At 46.4% G+C, this 21801-nt stretch overlaps 1 protein-coding gene across 7 annotated transcripts in view; it reads right to left on the reverse strand.

The window, feature by feature from the left end:
• Positions 1-340: 340 nt before the first annotated feature.
• LOC140418728 (uncharacterized) overlaps positions 341-21801 on the reverse strand; it is a 28224-nt gene continuing 6763 nt past the window's right edge. For 2 of the 7 annotated variants that reach the window (XM_072502321.1, XM_072502322.1), the window contains exons 2-3: positions 10318-10430; positions 7624-8581 (exon numbers count right to left, since the gene is read on the reverse strand). In XM_072502321.1, coding sequence (XP_072358422.1) covers positions 7767-8581; positions 10318-10430 — 928 coding nt within the window. In that variant the 3' untranslated portion in view covers positions 7624-7766. Of the gene's footprint in view, positions 964-3541; positions 5241-7623; positions 8582-10310; positions 10431-11066; positions 11498-21801 lie in introns of those variants that run through there. The other 5 variants (XM_072502324.1, XR_011945303.1, XM_072502323.1 and 2 more) reach the window with 5 other exon arrangements.

Here is a 21801-nt window from a genome sequence, read left to right on the forward strand (position 1 = left end):
CCACCATTGGCAAAACCAGGGAACTGTTCTCCAAAGCTTTGTTTAAATATAAAAACGGCAGTGGACTCATTGCTCAAGTCATTTTCATGGGGAATGCATTCGGGAAGAATTGTCCCCCAAGCTTTTGTTTAATTGAAAAATGCAGTGCCTGGCCAAATTCCTTTTGTGTGCAGAGGACCAGGTCCTGTGTATGAATATAAAATAAATCCAGGATCAGGTCCGTATGTTCGCCAAATCTAATCATTTCATCCTTGGGCAGTAAGCTATTTGTGCATCACTTAGTGAGATTGTATGACAGACAAATAAACACGGATGAAAACATGCTCTGCAACTACAAGGCTAATAGAGTTAATGTATTTGTTAACAGTGTCCATCTCACTGAGCAGACTTCAGGCTAATTCACAGACAACAAGCTGCTCTGAAAACTCTGCTCCCATTTCGACAGCTGTGATAAACAAACACAGTCCACAACATTCTAAAACAATCAACATTCAAAATAAAACAAACCACAATTATCTAAAAAAAAAAAAGGTCAATTCACCTGACTCAATGTGAACGGATCCTATTAAAAAATTCCAGGATCCCAATCTGCCAAAATGAATCAATTCTTTCATGGGTTATACCTGACCAGTGCAGCAAGTTTCAGTGAAATCTGTCTTAGTTTGTGAGATAAATTAGTTGCAAACAGAATAACAGGGAGAAAACATAACATTTGCCCATCTTCAATGATAGAGGTACTTTCAGTACAAGGACCAGCCCCGATATCTATATTCAGCCAGTATTACACAACAGGAACAGGGATGTGTGCTCAGACCAGCGAGTCAAGACACTCTCTTTAAATGGTCAGTTTCCACAATGTATTCAGTGGCCTGTGAAGGGAAGCAGCTTCAGTCCACACTGGGAGTTCCTGCCCTTGACTGTCAGCTGGCATGTGCTAGCTCAAGCTCCTACTCAATGATCTGCCTGTAAAGAAAAAAGTGTGTTGATTTACAAAGAAACTTGCATTTAAATAGCACCTTTCACCACCTCAGGGCATCTCAAAGTACTTCACGGCGAATGAACCCTTTCTGAAGTGTGGTCACTGTAGGAAAAGTGAAGCAAAGTTGTAAGACCGGCCAGTCCAGCAGAAGGAAACCCTCTGACTTTCCGACTGTCAGAACAGAATCATAGAATAGAATCCCTACTGCGCAGGAGGCCATTTGGTCCATTGAGTCTGCAATGGCCCTTGGAAAGAGCACCCTACCCAAGCCCATACCTCCACCCTATCCTCATAACCCTACCTAACCTTTTAGACATCATGGGCAATTTAGCATGGCCCATGCACCTAACCTGCACTTCTTTGGATTGTGGGAGGAAACCGGAGCGCCCGAAGGAAACCCACGCACACAGAGAGAGAGAGAGTGCAAACTTTACACACCTGAGGCTGGAACTGAACCCTGGTGTTATGACAGTCCTTCCATTATCTTTCCACTAAACAAACCTCAATCTTCAAGACCAGAAAACTGTAGATTCCTCAGTCCAAGTGTGGGCCTCGCTGTCTTCTTACGGAGTGATTTAAACATTAGGAACACACTATGGGCAGCATGATGTTGCAGTGGGTTAGCATTGCTGCCTGACGGCGGTGAGGTCCCAGGTTCAATCCGGGCTCTGGATCACAATCCGTGTGGAGTTTGCACATTCTCCCCATGTTTATGTGGGTTCTGCCCCCACAATCCAAAGATGTGGTTAGGTTGATTGGCCACGCTAAATTGCCCCTTAATTGGAAAAAAAATGAATTGGGCACTCTAAATTTATATTAAAAAAACATTAGGAACAGTCCTGGTTCCAAATGGCCCTATGGGTTTCTGGTCCCACAGCTGGTTCACAGCTCCCGGTCCCACAGCTGGTCCACAGCTCCCGGTCCCACAGCTGGTTCACAGCTCCCGGTCCCACAGCTGGTTCACAGCTCCCGGTCCCACAGCTGGTTCACAGCTCCTGGTCCCACAGCTGGTTCACAGCTCCCGGTCCCACAGCTGGTTCACAGCTCCCGGTCCCACAGCTGGTGCACAGCTCCTAGTCCCACAGCTAGTTCACAGCTCCTGGTCTCACAGCTACCTGCTTCCAAGCTCACTGCAGACTATCTGCTTTTGTGAGAAATACCCAGAATTCCAACCAAGGCTCCAGCCTGAATCACTTATCCCCATGGTGACAGAGACCAGTTTGAATGTCTAATTGATATTTAAATTATTTAACTTAGTTTCAAGACGAAGGTCTGCCTGAAGAATTCATCTCTCTAACAAAGACAGGACAACAATTATCAAACCCAATGTCTCCGGGTAAAAGAGCCCAGCTACCCTTTTGCAGTTCCTACCCTTCCAGCTTTGATTTAAGTCAATATGAGCCACCCCCTGTGATAACCTTACATTAAAAGAAAACAATTCCGAAATTAATTCACAAACAATTCAAGGACTGGCTTAAAGGAATAACTGGGCAGACAGCGATGTCATCGTTAAAACAGGAGTCTCCCTGCTGAAGAGAAGGTTTGGGACAGGTTAGGGAGGAGTTTGCTACTGTCATCATTGAGAAGAACACAAACTACAAAGGAACAACTGGTCCCAAACATAGTATCTTATAGCTTTTGTGGAGGGGGTGTGGAATCAGATTTACAGGGGTTAAATTATAAATGTTTTCTGTATTGGACAATCATATTTAAATCTGGTATTCAGGTGATGACATGAATTTGAGTCAGGTGACAAGATAGAGATCCGAGTATGACTCCAGGAAGCCTTAAACCCAGAGTGATAATATTTCAGAACCAGGTATGAAGCACAAATTCACCCTCAAAAGGCTACCATGGGAGCATCCACTGGAAGAATATTTGCCCCTGGATGTGGGAGCAACAGAATCTGTGAGGAACAGCTCCTCCAATCTCAGATTCTGTCTCTCCCAATGTTGTTGCTTCTGCAGAGACAGAATCTGTGACTGGAGGAACAGCTTTGTCGTCCATTTTGAGGAAAGAAGCTGGCTGACGTGCTGCCTGAGTCAGTGCTGTGTGGAGGAGCCGTGTCTCCCTGGGACAGAACGAGAGGGTTTCACAGCAGTGGGAGCTTCAGAAGGAGACGCAAACACGTAGAGCTTTCCCCGTTCTACTGAGCAAGATTTCATTATTTTTATATATCCCAGGAGCTGGGGTGCACAGCCCAGGGGTTTGAGTAACCAGGTATTGTGAACTTACTCACCAATCACATCTGTCAAATTCGAAGTTGAGATGCATTCATCCAGGTTTCATTCTTCACTGCTGTTATTTGCAGTTGAACACTCACAGACAACATACAGAACCCTCGGTCTGAGCTGATCTCAGTGGGTGTAGTGAGGTTATCGATGGGTTTTCAATGTAAATCCACACAATGAAGATCAGAATTGGGTGAGTTTTTTCCTGCTCCAACATCTGATCCAATAAACACTCGGCACCTATTCAGTTACCTTGTGTCAAATAGTTCAAATTCTCATTTTGGAAATGGAGTAAGGGGGTTTCCTTTTTAAATAAATTAACAAAAACATCTTATTTATAGATTCCAATTTAAAAGATTTAATATGTACACAGTCTTTGGTACTTGTGCTATTTTATCTACCTAAAGAAGTAAACCCCTGAAATACTCAACACAAATACAGACGGTAATGTGATTACGTGACTATATCACTTAATAAAGGAGTTAGTGAGAGTGGAAAAGGAGACCCTGGAAACCAAAAATTTACTCCTGAAAATCAGAGAGCATCTCTCGAGAAAATCTCAAGAAGAGCCATTGAAAAAAATATATTTTGAGCCCTGCAGTCGGATCTTTCAGACGCTGAATTGTAGATTTTACACCAAAGGTTGATTCAGAATTGAAGCAAAATTTCATAAATTTATTCTAAACAGGTTTCTGCTGAGAGTTCCTGGATTAAGGGGAAAGATCACAGATGGTGCTTTTAAAAATAGACACTGTAGCCCCCAAATTAAATGTAATTTTCAGCGTATTAAGTTTCAAGTTATAGGGATTAACATCAGCAGAAAATATTGTCAGACTGTCAATACTAAACAACAGCAGAATCCAACCCCTGCAGTCATTTATGAACTTGCTGATGTCTCTGGAGGCATCGTGACTGAGTGAATCCCTTCCCACACACACAGCAGTTGAATTGTTTCTTAGTGTGAGTGCGTTGGTGTGTCAGCAAGTTCAAAGACTTTGCGAATCCCTTCCCACACACTGAGCAGGTAAACGGTTTCTCCCCAGTGTGAGTGCGTTGGTGAGCAGTGAGGTTGGACGACCGATTGAATCCCTTCCCACACACGGAGCATGTGAATGGTCTCTCCGCAGTGTGAGTGTGTTGGTGAGCAGTGAGGTTGGATGATTGCCTGAAACTCTTTCCACAGGAGGTGCAGCCGAATGGTTTCTCTTCAGTGTGAATTCGCTGGTGTCTCAGAAGGGTGGGTAAAACTGTGAATCCCTTCCCACACACAAAGCAAGTAAACGGTCTCTCCCCAGTATGGAGCCGCTGGTGTACAATGAGGGAGGATGCCTGTCTGAAACTCTTTCCACAAGAAGTGCAGCTGAATGGTTTCTCCTTAATGTGAACTCGCTGGTGTGACAGCAAGTGGGATGATCCGGTGAATCCCTTCCCACACACAGAGCAGGCAAACGGCCGCTCACCTCTATGAACACGCTGGTGTGACAGCAGGTGGAATGACTGAGTGAATCCCTTCCCACAGTTGGAGCAGGCGAACGGCTTCTCCCCAGTGTGAGTGCGTTGATGTATAGTGAGTGCTGAAGAATGCCTGAACCTCTTTCCACGGGAGGTGCAGATGAATAGCTTTTCCTCAGTGTGAATCCGCTGGTGAGACCAAAGGCCAGATGACTGAATGAATCCCTCCCCCCACACAGAGCAGGTGAATGGCCTCTCCCCAGTGTGACTGCGCCGATGGTTTTCCAGCAGGGAAGGGTAACTGAATCCCTTCCCACAGTCCTCACATTTCCATGATTTCTCCATGGTCCTTGTGTCTCTCCAAGTTGGCTGATCAGTTGAAGTCTTCTCCACACTCAGAACATGTGTACAGTTTCTCCTCACTGTGAATGTCGTGATGTTTCTTCAGGCTGCAGAAGAGACAATCGTTTCTCCTTCAACATTCAAAGTCTGAGGATTTTCAGGTCCTGATGAATTGAGTGACTGTCAGATGATGTTTGGTTTCAGTCACACATCTGTAAATCCCCCTTTCTAATATCCTGTAAAAGGAATTTACAAACGCCATCACTGTCAGTGGAGCATATAAATGCAGAATAGATAATTCTAGTTTCAATGTACCAGTTTTTCCTCTCCATTCCCCCAAAGCTGTAAATCCCCATCCCACACACTCTCCCTCCTCCCTGAGCTGAAATCCAAACCCATCTCACCATCTGCACCATTTCTTTCCTCCGCTCCCTGTTTTCTCCCTCCCTCTCCTCTGCCTGGGTTCAATCAGAGTGAATGAGGGGCGGGGCTGAACCCAGATGTCCCTCATTGGTTGAGACTCTGCATCGGTTTGAGCTCTTCCCATTGGCCATGTGGGCGCGGATTCCACAACCTCATTTTCTGCCTGAGGTGTTCACCAATAGGAAAATCTGGAGGACCGGATGGACTCTGGTCCTCCAACCAATCAGACTGTGGCTTTGTGTGATTGAAGACTGAGCTTCACAAAGACTGAAACTTCTTCCTGTGTTAAACCTCTGAGTAAAACAATTTCTTCCCACTTTTCTGGACTTCTTTAAGACTCCATTGACCCTTCCACCGAACTGTTACAAGGAATAACAAATGTTAACTCTGTTTCTCTCCATGATGTGGCGATGCCGGTGTTGGACTGGGGTGAGCACAGGAAGAAGTCTTACAACACCAGGTTAAAGTCCAACATGTTTGTTTCAAACACTAGCTTTCGGAGCACTGCTCCTTCCTCAGGTGAATGAAGAGGTATGTTCCAGAAACATATATATAGACAAATTCATAGATGCAAGACAATGCTTAGAATGCGAGCATTTGCAGGTAATTAAGTCTTTCAAGATCCAGAGATAGGGGTAACCCCAGGTTAAAGAGGTGTGAATTGTCTCAAGCTAGGACTGAACCAGGACCTGGGATTCATGTTGCATTACATTCATCCCCCACCATCTGGCCTGCGAAATCCTACCAACTGTCCTGGCTCTTCATTCACCGGAGGAAGGAGCAGCGCTCCGAAAGCTAGTGTTTGAAACAAACATGTTGGACTTTAATCTGGTGTTATAAGACTTCTTACTCTGTTTCTCTCACTACAGATGTAGCATGGTGCCCAGTGGTTAGCACTGCTTCCTCATAGCTCCAGCAACCTGGGTTCAATTCCAGGGTAACTGTGTGGAGTTTGCACATTCTCCCCGTGTGCATGGGTTCCCTCTGGGTGCCCCAGTTTTCTCCCACCGTCCAAAGATGTGCAGGTTAGGTGGACTGGCTATGCTAAATTGCCGCTTAGTGTCCAAAAAAGGTTAGGTGGAATTACTGGGTTACGGGGATAGGGTGGACGCATGAGCTTAAGTAGGGTGCTCTTTCCGAGGGCGGGTGCAGGCTCGATGGGCCGAATGGCTTCCTTCTGCACTGTAAATTTTATGATTCTGCAGGATTTTTCTGTCAGTCTGACCTGGTGGGTCTGTCTGGTAGTATTTCCCTGCTACTGTTCATGTGTTTGGATGTTTGGGTATTTTAGGGAGCAGGTACAACTCCCTTGGTTCTCCCTGTTGTTTTAGGTTAATGTGTCCGGAGTCTTTGAGTTCTTCCAGTCCGTCTCCAATTCTCCTTCCTGTCGCGGGTATATGGGTCTAGGTAGCTTGGTGTTGTGATTCGTGTTGTTTAGTTGTCTGTCTGTCTCCAGCAGGTATTGTTGTCTCTCTATAATGACTGTGCTGCTACCTTTGTCTTCTGGTCTTATGAACATATCCATGTTGGATCGAAGTTCCCGAATTGTCTGTCTTTCTCTCCGGGTAAGATCCTGTTTGTCTCTTGTATTTTTCCCTACTGTGACACGGCAGAGACCCGATTGAAGGGATTCAAACATGGGAGTTCTGGGAAAGGTGGGTAAGGATTTTGAAGGTGACAACATGTTCAAAGAGTTTGGAGAGGAAAGGGAGGTTGAAGATGGGGCAGTAATTTGCAAGGAGGGCAGGGTCACGGGTTTGTTTTATTGAGGAGGGGGTGATGATGGCAGATTTGAAGGACAGAGGGACAGTACCTGAAGAGAGAGAAATGTTGACAATATCCGTGGACACAGGGTAGTTGGCTGATCGGTAGCTCAGTGGGAATAGGGTCGATGGAGCAGGAGCTGGGTCTCATGGACAAGATGAGCTCTGAGAGGGCATGAGGGGAGATCGGAGAGAAACTCGAGAAAGATGTGGGTTCAGGGGTCGGGAAAGGATGAAACTTAGAGACAGTTTGGTCCGGTGGGCTCATGAAAGGGAGGGAAGCAGCAGAGGCAGCTGATCGGATTTACTCAATCTCAGTTACAAAGAAGCTCGTTCTTGTTGGAGGTGAGGATGGAAGAGACAGGGGAGAGAGAGAGTACTTCAAAAGGAACTAACTTGTATCAGAGATATTAATGAGTTTCAACACTGCACATTTAACACAAATGTAATTTATTTGACTTTTAGCCCGAATATTAGCCCCTGTAAATGGGCTGGAGTTTGTTATCAGCAGAAAGAGACCCAAATGAACATGGTTCAGTCCTGAAAGTGAGTAACAGCAAAATATAATCACTGCAGTTATTTGTGGCCACGTTGGTGTCTCAGGAGGTGGGATGAAGTGCCGAATCCCTTCCCACACTTGGAGCAGGTGAACGGCCTCTCCCCAGTGTGAACTCGCTGGTGCTTCTGCAGGGCGGATGACTCCGTGAATCCCTTCCCACACTTGGAGCAGGTGAACGGCCTCTCCCCAGAGTGAATTCGCTGGTGCTTCTGCAGGTTGAATGACTGAGTGAATCCCTTCCCACACCAGGAGCAGGCGAATGGCCTCTCCCCAGTATGAATGCGCTGATGTACAGTGAGGTGAGATGATCGCATGAACCCATTCCCGCAGTGAGAGCACCTGAACGGTCTCTCGTCAGTGTGAACACGTTGATGGACCATCAGTTCCCCAGAACTTTTATAGCACTTCCCGCAGTCTGGACATTGAAACGGTCTTTCATCAGTGTGAATTCGCTGGTGACTTAGCAGGTGGGCTGAAAAAGAAAATCCCTTCCCACACTCTGAGCAGGTGAATGGTCTCTCCCCAGTGTGACTGTGTCGATGGGTTTCCAGCTGGGATGGGGAAGTGAATCCTTTCCCACAGTTGGCACATTTCCACTGTTTCTCCTCGGTGTGACTGCATTTGTGGCTTGTGAGGTCTGATAGAGCGAATCCTCGTCCACACAAACAAATCATGTACGGTTTCTCTCCACTGTGAACGATGCTTTTTCCTTCCATGTTCAAAATCCGCTGATATTCAGGATATGATAAATTGAGGACTCTGTCAGATCCTAATGTGATGCTTGATTTGAGTTTCCAGAGTTTGAAGCCTCCCCTTCGAACACCCTGTGAAACTGATTCAAAACAGAAAATAGGGAATGAGAGAGAACACACAAAAACACAAAGGCAGGTTGTGAAATTGAGCTGAATGAATCTGGTCATTCGTGGGACCGGCACTGGGAAAAAGTGACCATGAAAACGGCTGGATTGTTATAAAACCCAATTGACGTCTTTGGGAGGAGAGAGAAAGAGGTGAAGAGAGATTTTGTATATCTACAAGACATATTAAGAGAGTAGTTGGCAAAGCAAATTCGATCTGAGCTTCATCAAGAGTAATATTAATACTGAAACTATGCTTCTGGTGGCACAATGATTAGCATTGCTGCCTCACAGCTCCAGGGACCCGGGTTCAATTCCGGCCTTGGTGACTGTGTGTGTGGAGTTTGCACTTTCTCCCCGTGTCTGCGCGGGTTCCACCCGATGCTCAGGTTTCCTCCAACAGTCCAAAGAAGGGAAAGTTAGGTGGATTGGCCTTGATAAATTGCCCCTTAGTGTCCAGGGATGCACAGGTTAGGTGGGGCTATAGGGTTACAGGGACAGGGTAGGGGTGTGGGCCTAGGCAGGGTGCCCTTTCAGAGAATCGGTGCAGACTTGATGGGCCGAATGTCCCCCTTCTGCACTGTAGGAATTCTATGGTTCTGATTCTATTCTCTGAATCTTTATAAAGCTCTGGTCACCACTCTTCAGGAAGAATGTGAAGGTTCTTGGAGAAGGTGCAGAGGAGATTTACCAGAATGGTTCCAGCAAAGGAGGTTGAGGCGAGATTTGATTCAGGGACACAAGATTACGCCAGATTTCCATCGGGTGGACAAAGAAACTCTGTTTCCATTCACTGATCGTACAAGCAGTTGGGACACAGATTTAAAATTTTCGGTAAAACCTGGATTTAATGATATAAGATCCTATGGGGTCTTGACAGGGTGGATGTGGAGAGGATGTTTCCTCTTGTGGGAGAATCTGGAACAAGGGGGTCATTGTTGCAAAATAAGGAGTCGCCCATTTAAGATGGAGATGAGGATTTTTTATTCTCTTGAGGGTTGGAAGACTTTGGAACTCACGTCCTTAAAAGGCAGTGGAAGCAGAGACCTTGAATATTGTTAAGGCAGAGCTGGATAGATTCTTGATGAGCAAGGGGGTGAAAGGTCATCAGGGGTAGGCAGGAATGTGGAGTTGAGGTTAGAATGAGATCAGCCGCAATCTTATTGAATGCTGAGCAGGCTCGCGGGGCCGAGTGGCCTGTTCCTCGTTTGTATGTAAAAGGTACAGGAGATATGAGGTGATATGAGATGTATGTTTTTACACAGCGAGCAGCAATGATCTGAAACTTGCTGCCTATGAGGGAGTTTGAAAATAGAAACAATGAGTGATTTGATTTCAAAAGGAAATTGGATAGACATCTGAAGGAAATAAACCTGCGAGGATACAGGGAGCAGGAGAATGGCACTGAGTGGATTGCTCCAGAGAGATAGCATGGACTCAATGGGCCGAAGGCCATTCTCTGTGCCATCATGTCTTGGACTCCTTCGTGTAATCTAGTTTTGAAATTTAAAACCGGGGGGTTCAGATATCACTCAGGTAAATCTGTGCTACACTCCCTCCGAGGCCATTCTATCCTTCCTCAGGTTTGTTGCCCAGAACTGAACACAGTTCTCCAGGTTTGGTCGAACCAGGGTTTGTGAATCTCGGGGCTTCTCCAGTCACACTGAGACCTGAAATCTTCCCTCACAGACAGAACAGACAAACCTTTTACCTTCCACACCAAGATGTTGATATTCAGGTTCTGATGAATTGAGTGACTCTGTCAGATCGCGATGTGATGTTTGGTTTGCGTTTCCCGTCTGTTCAACCTCCACTTCCAGTATCCTGTAAATTTACAGAAACCTCACTGTCAGTTTAGGATAGAAATTCACAACATTCTCTCCTCATCAACTTTGATTAAATGTATTCTTGGAGGTTTTATCACATGACGTGCCCCCATCCACCAGCCATTAATTGGTCAACACATCCATCCTTGTGACACACTGCCTTCCTCGGCCAATTGGGAAGCAAAAGGACTCATTACCTCACAGGACAGTGTTTGACTGTCAGCCAAACAACCTTTATCCCATTTTCAATATTTTTATATCCACTGAACAGAAATTTTCAAAGAAAATTACATAAAAATCTTCTTTACTGTCCTAATGATTTCCCAGACACGAATCTCACCAAGACAGAAGGTTAAATTTGAATTCATTTAAAGTCTACCGAAGACCCTGAAACCATTGTAGATTGTTGCAAAGACCCATCTGGTTCACTCATATCGTTCTGTGAAGGAAATCTTCTCTCCTTACCTGGTCTGGCCAACATGTGATTCCAGATCCACAGTCAGCTGGTTGACCCTTAAAATGCTCTCTGAGATACACTCAGTTCAAGGTGATTAGTGATGGGCAGTGAATGCTGGCCCAGCCAGCGACACCCACATCCCGTGAATGAATAGATAAGAAAATCTGCCATCCTTACCTGGTCTGGCTGACACGATTCCAAACCACAGCAATGTGGTTGTCTCTTTAAATGCCCTCCGAGATGGCCGAGCAAGCCACTCAGTTCAAGGGAAATTAGGGACGGGCAATAAATGTTGGCCCAGCCAGTGACTCCGAATAAAATAAAATGCTGGAAACTCCAGTCGGTCAATCCGGGAGAGTTGGCATCCGGTCCAGGCTCGCAGCGCATGCGCCCTGCGGCTCCTTGTCCTCTGTAAAGATGGCGGCCGGTAACCCGGGCCTGGCACCGCTCAGCTCTCACTCTGTTTGATGCTGTTTAAGATGGGACCGTTAACATTTTCCTTGGGAGTTGAAGCCTCCACAGGGTATTTATGAAGCCTCCCGGCTCACTCCGCAGCTTCTATTGCTCCCCGGCCACCCACCGGCTCCAATCCTGAAAGTCGCTCGATTGTTTCTTTCCCGCTTCTCGCACAGTCAGCAACAACCTGAAGTGCGCATGCGCCTGTCACAGCCCGAACGGCACATGCTCCAGCCACAGCCGGACTCTGCGCATGTGTGAAGTGGATAGAGCACAATCTCAGCCGCAACGCATGATGGGTAATAATTGTGCCATTGAAATCGATATTGTTGATTCAAATTATGCTTTGCCAACCGATTACAATTGATGCCGTTGGGCCAAGGGAACAAATGTATTAAATAAATAAATACAGCAACTAAGGAGTACAGGCCCATCCACCACAGTCTGTCCTGGGTGCGATTGACAACAGACCAAACACGGACAGTGAGATGTTAACGTGTTGGGGTCTGAGCAGGTTCAGGTGAACAGTGATTTTTGTCTTCCTGGACAGAACAGCTAAACTACCCCTTGCCAATAACAATGTGCTGAAATTGGATCAATGGTTTGGGCATTTAAAGTTGTAGTGTTAACCAGTGGGAAAACTGAGGAAATTCCTTTGCACACATGAAATGTGTGAGTGATCTCCTTCTGAACTGCTCCTGAACTGCACATTAGATTAATTAATGACTAACTCATATTTATTCTAATCCAGTGGAAACATCCTCCACTTGTCTATCATATCAAACCTTTTCATAATCTTACAGGATCAGGTCACTCTTCATTCCCTTTTGCAGAGAAAAGGTTTATACCCTGTCCAATCTTTCTTGCTGGGTATAACCTGCCAGTTCAGGCATAATTCAAATATCTTTTCCTGCATCTTCTCCAGTCCTTCTAGATCCATTTTACAATATGGAGACTTTAACTAATCCGAGAAGCAAACTCACCGTTGTCCCCAAATGCCTGTATGTTGCAGTACTTTAGTCATTTTACTGTTAGCTGAATGTAAGATGGGACAGAATAAGATCCAATGAGCCAGTCTGTAAAACTGTAGAACATCTACAAACTTGCCTCTTCCCCGTAATGCTAAATAGTTGACTTTTTCACTCTCAACCTGTCAGCTATGTCATTAAGAATAATGTGTCAGAGAAAGACTGGATTTCAGCTTGGTGACACCAGGCCAGACTACATTTTAGTTCACAGGACGGTTGAGCTAATTTCTCCATATCATAAGATGCCACTGACAATTACTGAACTGTCAAACCAACGGAAGGAATGTATATTTACCCTCTGTTCATCTTAAAAGTGTTGATTCTGCTGTTACTGTCACTGTTAATCACACCCAGAACTGAACCATCATCATTCTGACAATTGGGGTTTATTTCGAATCTCTGAAACTTAGCTGGGCTAGAGTTTAACATCTTGTTGTTTGTGAAATAAATCAGCTTTGTCTCAAACACACTGTGTCAAGTCCTTGATTTTTCGAGGGGAAAAGGAAATTAATTGATGGCCACGTGCCACCAGGCCATGCCAGTCAGAGTCTTTTTTTTATATAAACATTTTATTGAGCTATTTATAGTTTTACAACAACAACAAAATAAACAATGTGCACAAAAATATAAACATAGCGCAAAAGCCGTCTTCCTCCCTTACAGGTCCCACCTTTAAGTAACCCCTACTCTAAGCTAAACTAACCCCCCCGGTCCCCCCTTTTGCTGACAGTTAATTTTCTCCAAAGAAGTCGACGAACGGCTGCCACCTCCGGGCGGACCCTAACAGTGACCTTCTCATGGCGAACTTGATTTTCTCCAAACAGAGAAAGCTAGCCATGTCCGATAGCCAGGTCTCCGACTTCGGGTGCTTTGAGTCCCTCCAAGCTAATAGTATCCGTCTCCGGGCAACCAGGGAAGCAAAGGCGAGAATGTCTGCCTCTTACTCCTCCTGGATTCCCGGGTCTTCCGACACTCCGAAAATCACCACCTCTGGACTTGGTGCCACCCTTGTTTTTAACACCGTGGACATGACATCCGCAAACCCCTGCCAGAATCACCTGAGCTTCGGGCACGCCCAGAACATATGGACATGGTTTGCTGGTCCTCCCACATACCTTGCACACCTGTCTTCTACCCCAAAGAACCTGCTCATCCAGGCCACTGTCATGTGGGCCTGGTGAACGACCTTAAATTCTATCAGGCTGAACCTGGCACATGTTGTGGACGTTTTGACTCTACTCAACGCATCCACCCAGAGACCATCCTCTATCTCTCCTCCTAACTCCTCTTCCCATTTGTGTTTCAGCTCCTCAGTCTGCGTCTCCTCTGACCCCATAAGCAGCCAGAGCAGTGGCACCACGGCTGGCTCTGATGTTCAGAAGGGAGGGTCAAAGCGCAGAAGAGCAATAGTCATAGGGGACTCTATAGTCAGGGGCCCAGATAGGCGCTTCTGTGGACGTGAAAGAGACTCCAGGATGGTATGTTGCCTCCCTGGTGCCAGGGTGTCTCCGAACGGGTAGAGGGCATCCTGAAAGGGGAGGGGAAACAGGCAGAGGTCGTTGTACATATTGGTACTAACGACATAGGCAGGGAGGGGCATGAGGTCCTGCAGCAGGAGTTCAGGGAGCTAGGCAGAAAGTTAAAAGACAGGACCTCTAGGGTTGTAATCTCGGGATTACTGCCTGTGCCACGTGCCAGTGAGGCTAGAAATAGGAAGATAGAGCAGCTAAACACGTGGCTAAACAGTTGGTGTAGGAGGGAGGGTTTCCATTATCTGGACCACTGGGAGCTCTTCCGGGGCAGGTGTGACCTATATACAAAGGACGGGTTGCATCTAAACCGGAGAGACATAAATATCCTGGCCGCGAGGTTTGCTAGTGTCACACGGGAGGGTTTAAACTAGTATGGCGGGGGGGTGGGCACGGGAGCAATAGGTCAGAAGGTGAGAGCATTGAGGGAGAACTAGGGAATAGGGCCAGTATGGCTCTGAGGCAGAGCAGACAGGGAGAAATTGCTGAACACAGCAGGTATGGTGGCCTGAAGTGCATATGTTTTAATGCAAGAAGTATTACGGGTAAGGCAGATGAACTTAGAGCTTGGATTAGTACTTGGAACTATGATGTTGTTGCCATTACAGAGACCTGGTTGAGGGAAGGGCAGGATTGGCAGCTAAATGTTCCAGGATTTAGATGTTTCAGGCGGGATAGAGGGGGATGTAAAAGGGGTGGCGGAGTTGCGCTACTGGTTAGGGAGAATATCACAGCTGTACTACGGGAGGACACCTCAGAGGGCAGTGAGGCTATATGGGTAGAGATCAGGAATAAGAAGGGTGCAGTCACAATGTTGGGGGTTTACTACAGGCCTCCCAACAGCCAGCGGAAGATAGAGGAGCAGATAGGTAGATAGATTTTGGAAAAGAGTAAAAACAACAGGGTTGTTGTGATGGGAGACTTCAACTTCCCCAATATTGACTGGGACTCACTTAGTGCCAGGGGCTTAGACGGGGCAGAGTTTGTAAGGAGCATCCAGGGCGGCTTCTTAAAACAATATGTAGACAGTCCAACCAGGGAAGGGGCTGTACTGGACCTGGTATTGGGGAATGAGCCTGGCCAGGTGGTAGAAGTTTCAGTAGGGGAGCATTTCGGGAACAGTGACCACAATTCAGTAAGTTTTAATGTGTTGGTGGACAAGGATAAGAGTGGTCCTAGGGTGAATGTGCTAAATTGGGGGAAGGCTAATTATAACAATATTAGGCGGGAACTGAAGAACCTAGATTGGAGGCGGATGTTTGAGGGTAAATCAACATCTGACATGTGGGAGGCTGTCAGTTGAAAGGAATTCAGGATCGGCATGTTCCTGTGAGGAAGAAGGATAAATAGGGCAATTTTCAGGAACCTTGGATAACGAGAGATATTGTAGGCCTCGTCAAAAAGAAAAAGGAGGCATTTGTCAGGGCTAAAACGCGGGGAACAGACGAAGATTGTGTGGAATATAAGGAAAGTAGGAAGGAACTTAAGCAAGGAGTCAGGAGGGCTAGAACAGGCCACGAAAAGTAATTGGCAAATAGGGTTAAGGAAAATCCCAAGGCTTTTTACACGTACATAAAAGGCAAGAGGGTAGCCAGGGAAAGGGTTGGCCCACTGAAGGATAGGCAAGGGAATCTATGTGTGGAGCCAGAGGAAACGGGCGAGGTACTAAATGAATACTTTGCATCAGTATTCACCAAAGAGAAGGAATTGGTGGATGTTGAGCCTGGAGAAGGGTGTGTAGATAGCCTGGGTCACATTGAGATCCAAAAAGACGAGGTGTTGGGTGCCTTGAAAAATATTAAGGTAGATAAGTCCCCAGGGCCTGATGGGATCTACCCCAGAATACTGAAGGAGGCTAGAGAGGAAATTGCTGAGGCCTTGACCGAAATCTTTGGATCCTCACCGTCTTCAGGTGATGTCCCGGAGGACTGGAGAATAGCCAATGTTGTTCCTCTGTTTAAGAAGGGTAGCAAGGATAATCCACGGAACTACAAGCCGGTGAGCCTTACTCAGTGTTAGGGAAATTACTGGAGAGAGTTCTTCGAGAAGGTAAAATTAAGCACTAGTGTTTTGTGCTTAAACAAAGGAGATTACAATGGGATGAGAGAAGAACTAGCTAAGGTAGACTGGGAGCAAAGACTTGATGGTGAAATAGTTGAGGACCAGTGGAGAACCTTCCAAGTGATTTTTCACAGTGCTCAGCAAAGGTCTATACCAACAAAAAGGAAGGACGGTAAATAGAGGGAAAATTGACCGTGGATATCTAAGGAAATAAGGGAGAGTATCAAATTGAAGGAAAAAACATACGAAGAAGCAAAGATCAGTGGGAGACTAGAGGACTGGGAAATCTTTAGGGGGCAACAGAAAGCTACTAAAAAAGCTAGAAAGAAGAGTAAGATAGATTATGAGAGTAAACTTGCTCAGAATATAAAAACAGATAGTAAAAGTTTCTACAAATATATAAAACAAAAGAGTGGCTAAGGTAAATATTGGTCCTTTAGAGGATGAGAAGGGAGATTTAATAATGGGAGATAAGGAAATGGCTGAGGAACTGAACAGGTTTTTTGGGTCGGTCTTCACAGTGGAAGACACAAATAACATGCCAGTGACTGATGGAAATGAGGCTATGACAGGTGTGGACCTTGAGAGGATTGTTTTCACCAAGGAGGTCGTGATGGGCAAGCTAATGGGGCTAAAGGTAGCCAAGTCTCCTGGACCTGATGGAATGCATCCCAGAGTGCTAAAAGAGATGGCTAGGGAAATTGCAAATGCACTAGTGATAATTTACCAAAATTCACTATACTGGGGTGGTCCCGGTGGATTGGAAATTAGCAAACGTGACACCACTGTTTAAAAAATGGAGGTAGGCAGAAAGCGGGTAATTATAGGCCAGTGAGCTTAACTTCGGTAGTAGGGAAGATGCTGGAATCTATCATCAAGGAAGAAATAGCGAGGCACCTGGATGGAAATTGTCCCATTGGGCAGCCGCAGCATGGGTTCATAAAGGGCAGGTCGTGCCTAACTAATTTAGTGGAATTTTTTGAGGACATTAACAGTGCGGTAGATAACGGGGAGCCAATGGATGTGGTATATCTGGATTTCCAGAAAGCCTTTGACAAGGTGCCACACAAAAGGTTACTGCATAAGATAAAGATACATGGCATTAAGGGGAAAGTAGTAGCATGGATAGAGGATTGGTTAATTAATGGAAAGAAAAGAGTGGGGATTAATGGGTGTTTCTCTGGTTGGCAATCAGTAGCTAGTGGTGTCCCTCAGGGATCAGTGTTGGGCCCACAACTGTTCACAATTGATATGGATGATTTGGAGTTGGGGCCCAAGGGCAATGTGTCCAAGTTTGCAGACGACACTAAGATAAGTGGTAAAGCAAAAAGTGCAGAGGATACTGGAAGTCTGCAGAGGGATTTGGATAGGCTAAGTGAATGGGCTAGGGTCTGGCAGATGGAGTACAATGTTGACAAATGTGAGGTTATCCATTTTGGTAGGAATAACTGCAAAAGGGATTATTATTTAAATGATAAAATATTAAAACATGCTGCTGTGCAGAGAGACCTGGGTGTGCTAGCGCATGAGTCGCAAAAAGTTGGTTTACAGGTGCAACAGGTGATTAAGAAGGCAAATGGAATTTTGTCCTTCATTGCTCGAGTGATGGAGTTTAAGACTAGGGAGGTTATGCTGCAATTGTATAAGGTGTTAGTGAGGCCACACCTGGAGTATTGTGTTCAGTTTTGATCTCCTTACTTGAGAAAGGACGTACTGGCACTGGAGGGTGTGCAGAGGAGATTCACTAGGTTAATCCCAGAGCTGAAAGGGTTGGATTACGAGGAGAGGTTGAGTAGACTGGTACTGTACTCGTTGGAATTTAGAAGGATGAGGGGGGATCTTATAGAAACATATAAGATTATGAAGGGAATAGATAGGATAGATGCAGGCAGGTTGTTTCCACTGTCGGGTGAAAGCAGAACTAGGGGGCATAGCCTCAAAATAAGGGGAAGTAGATTTAGGACTGAGTTTCGGAGGAACTTCTTCACCCAAAGGATTGTAAATCTATGGAATTCCTTGCCCAGTGAAGCAGTAGAGGCTCCTTCATTAAATGTTTTTAAGATAATGGTAGATAGTTTTCTGAAGAATAAAGGGATTAAGGGTTATGGTGTTCGGGCCGGAAAGTGGAGCTGAGTCCACAAAAGATCAGCCATGATCTCATTGAATGGTGGAGCAGGCTCGAGGGGCCAGGTGGCCTACTCCTGCTCCTAGTTCTTACGTTCTTATGAGACAGGATCTACTCCCATTTGGAAGCAAATGGACGTATTAGTGAGAGACAGCATGGTTTTGTGAAGGGGAGGTCGTGTCTCACTAACTTGATAAGAGTTTTTCGAAGAGGTCACAAAGATGATTGATGCAGGTAGGGCAGTGGATGTTGTCTGTATGGACTTCAGTAAGGCCTTTGACAAGGTCCCTCATGGTAGACTAGTACAAATGGTGAAGTCACACGGGATCAGGGTTGAGCTGGCAAGGTGGATACAGAACTGTCTCGGTCATAGAAGGCAGAGAGTAGCAATGGAAGAAAGCTTTTCTAATTGGAGGGCTGTGACTAGTGGTGTTCCGCAGGGATCAGTTCTGGGACCTTTGCTGTTTGTAGTATATATAAATGATTTGGAGGAAAATGTAACTGGTCTGATTAGTAAGATTACAGACGACACAAAGGTTGGTGGAATTGCGGATAGCGATGGAGGACTGTCAGAGGATACAGCAGGATTTAGATTGTTTGGAGACTTGGGCAGAGAGATGGCAGATGGAGTTTAATCCGGACAAATGTGAGGGAATGCATTTTGGAAGGTCGAATGCAGGTAGGGAATATACAGTGAATGGTAGAACCCTCAAAAGAGTATTGAAAGTCAGAGAGATCTAGGCGTACAGGTCCACAGGTCACTGAAAGGGGCAACACAGGTGGAGAAGGTAGTCAGGAAGCCATACGGCATGCTTGCCTACATTGGCCGGGGCATTGAGTATAAGAATTGGCAAGTCATGTTGCAGCTGTATAGAACCTTAGTTTGGCCACACTTGGAGTATAGTGTTCAATTCTGGTCGCCACACTACCGGAAGGATGTGGAGGCTTTAGAGAGGGTGCAGAAGAAATTTACCAGAATGTTGCCTGGTATGGAGGGCATTAGCTATGAGGAACGGTTGAATAAACTCGGTTTGTTCTCACTGGAACAACGGAGGTTGAGGGGGCGACCTGATAGAGGTCTACAAAATTATGAGGAGCATAGACAGAGTGGATAGTCAGAGGCTTTTCCCCAGGGTAGAGGGGGTCAATTACTAGGAGGCATGGGTTTTAGATGTGAGCGGCAAGGTTTAGAATAGATGTACAAGGCAAGTTTTCTTTACAGAGAGGGTAGTGGGTGCCTGGAACTCGCTGCCAGAGGTGGTGGTGGAAGCAGAGACGATAGTGACATTTAAGGGGCATCTTGACAAATACATGAATAGGATGGGAATAGAGGGATACGGACCCAGGAACATAAGAACATAAGAACTAGGAGCAGGAGTAGGCCATCTGGCCCCTCGAGCCTGCTCCACCATTCAATGAGACCATGGTTGAACTTTTGTGGACTCAGCTCCACTTTCCGGCCCGACCACCATAACCCATAATCCCTTTATTCTTCAAAAAACTATCTATCTTTATCTTAAAAACATTTAATGAAGGAGCCTCTACTGCTTCACTGGGCAAGGAATTCCATAGATTCACAACCCTCTGGGTGAAGAAGTTCCTCCGAAACTCAGTCCTAAATCTACTTCCCCTTATTTTGAGGCTATGCCCCCTAGTTCTGCTTTCACCCGCCAGTGGAAACAACCTGCCCGCATCTATCCTATCTATTCCCTTCATAATCTTATATGTTTCTATAAGATCCCCCCTCATCCTTCTGAATTCCAAATTCCAACGAATACAGTCCCAGTCTACTCAACCTCTCCTCGTAATCCAACCCCTTCAGCTCTGGGATTAACCTAGTGAATCTCCTCTGCACACCCTCCAGTGCCAGTACGTCCTTTCTCAAGTAAGGAGACCAAAACTGAACACAATACTCCAGGTGTGGCCTCACTAACACCTTATACAATTGCAGCAGAACCTCCCTAGTCTTAAACTCCATCCCTCTAGCAATGAAGGACAAAATTCCATTTGCCTTCTTAATCACCTGTTGCACCTGAAAACCAACTTTTTGCGACTCTGCAACTTTTTGAGAAGACTGTAGTTTAGTCGGGCAGTATGGTCGGCACGGGCTTGGAGGGCCGAAGGGCCTGTTCCTGTACTTTTCTTTGTTCTTTGTTTTGTTATAAATGTCCAAAACCCTCCCTTCTCCCACCCACATTCTGAAAACTACCCTGTCCTGAATCTCCCTTGGCTGCAGGAGCGGGAGGGTTGAGACCTGCCTGCGTAGGAAGTCCCGCACCTGCAGGTACCTAAACTCATTTCCCCTCGCCAATCCAAATTTCTCCTCCAGCTCCCTCAGGCTAGAAAAGCTCACCTCCATAAACATATCTCCCATCCTCTCAATCCCTGCTCTCAGCCATCTCCGGAACCCTCCATCCAGCCTTCCTGGTGCAAACCAGTGATTATACAGATTACAGAGCATACCGATGCTTCCTCCGCTCCCACATGCCTCCTCCATTGCCCCCAGACCTTCAGGGCCACCACCACCACAGGGCTGGTGGAGTACCGTGCCGGCGGGAACGCAGAGGCGCAGTTACCAACGCCCCCAAACTGGTGCCCTTGCATGATGCCGTCTCCATCCGCTCCCATACTGACCCTCCCGCCACCACCCACTTCCTGATCATGGCTATCTTTGCCCAATAATAATTATTAAAGTTCGGCAGCACCAGCCCGCCCTCCCCCCGGCTCCGCTCAAGCATCCCCTTTCTTAATCGCGGGGTCTTACCCGCCCATACAAAGCCAGTGATCACCTTATTGACCCGCTTAAAGAAGGACCGTGGAATAAAGATGGGGAAACACTGAAACACAAACAGTAGTTTAGGGAGGACCGGCATTTTCACTGTCTGCACCCTCCCAGCTAGTGACAACGGAAACGCGCCCCACCTTTGAAAATCGTCCTTCATTTGGTCTACTATTCGCCAAATTTAACTTGTGACGCCATTCCCATTCCCGTGCCACCTGGATGCAGAGATATTGAAAGCTCCCCCCTACCACCCTAAATGGCAGCTTCCCCAATTGCCTCTCCTGCCCCCTTGCCTGGACCACAAACATCTCACTTTTCCCCATATTTAGTATTTACCCCGAAAACCGGCCAAATTCCCCCAGAATCCTCATAATTTCTTCCATTGCCTCTAGTGGGTCTGAAACATACAGGAGCAGGTCGTCTGCGTAAAGTGAGACTCTGTATTCCACTCCCCTCCCGGACCAGCCCCTTGAGGCTCTCAGCACAATTGCCAGCAGCTCTATGGCTATCCCAAACAGCAGTGAGGAGAGGGGGCATCCCTGTCTCGTCCCCGATGCAGCTGGAAATAGTTTGATGTTGACCTGTTTGTCCGTACACTCGCAACAGGAGCCTGATACAACAGCCTGACCCAGTCAATAAAGCCCCGCCCAAATCCAAGCCACCCCAGTACCTCCCACAGATCTTCCCATTCCACCCGATCAAAACCCTTCTCTGCGTCCATTGCGACCACTACCTCCACATCCCTACCTGCTGGGGGCATCATAATCACATTTAACAACCTTCTTACGTTGGCCGCCAACTGCCTACCCTCAACAAATCCCGTCTGATCCTCCCCAATCATGTCCGGAACACGAGTCTTCAATGCAGCAGATTGGCATCCATATTTAATAAGGATATCGGCCTGTAGGACCCACATAGCTCCGGGTCCTTG

This window comes from Scyliorhinus torazame, chromosome 5 (genome assembly GCF_047496885.1).
Source record: "Scyliorhinus torazame isolate Kashiwa2021f chromosome 5, sScyTor2.1, whole genome shotgun sequence".
Lineage (NCBI taxonomy): Eukaryota > Metazoa > Chordata > Chondrichthyes > Carcharhiniformes > Scyliorhinidae > Scyliorhinus > Scyliorhinus torazame.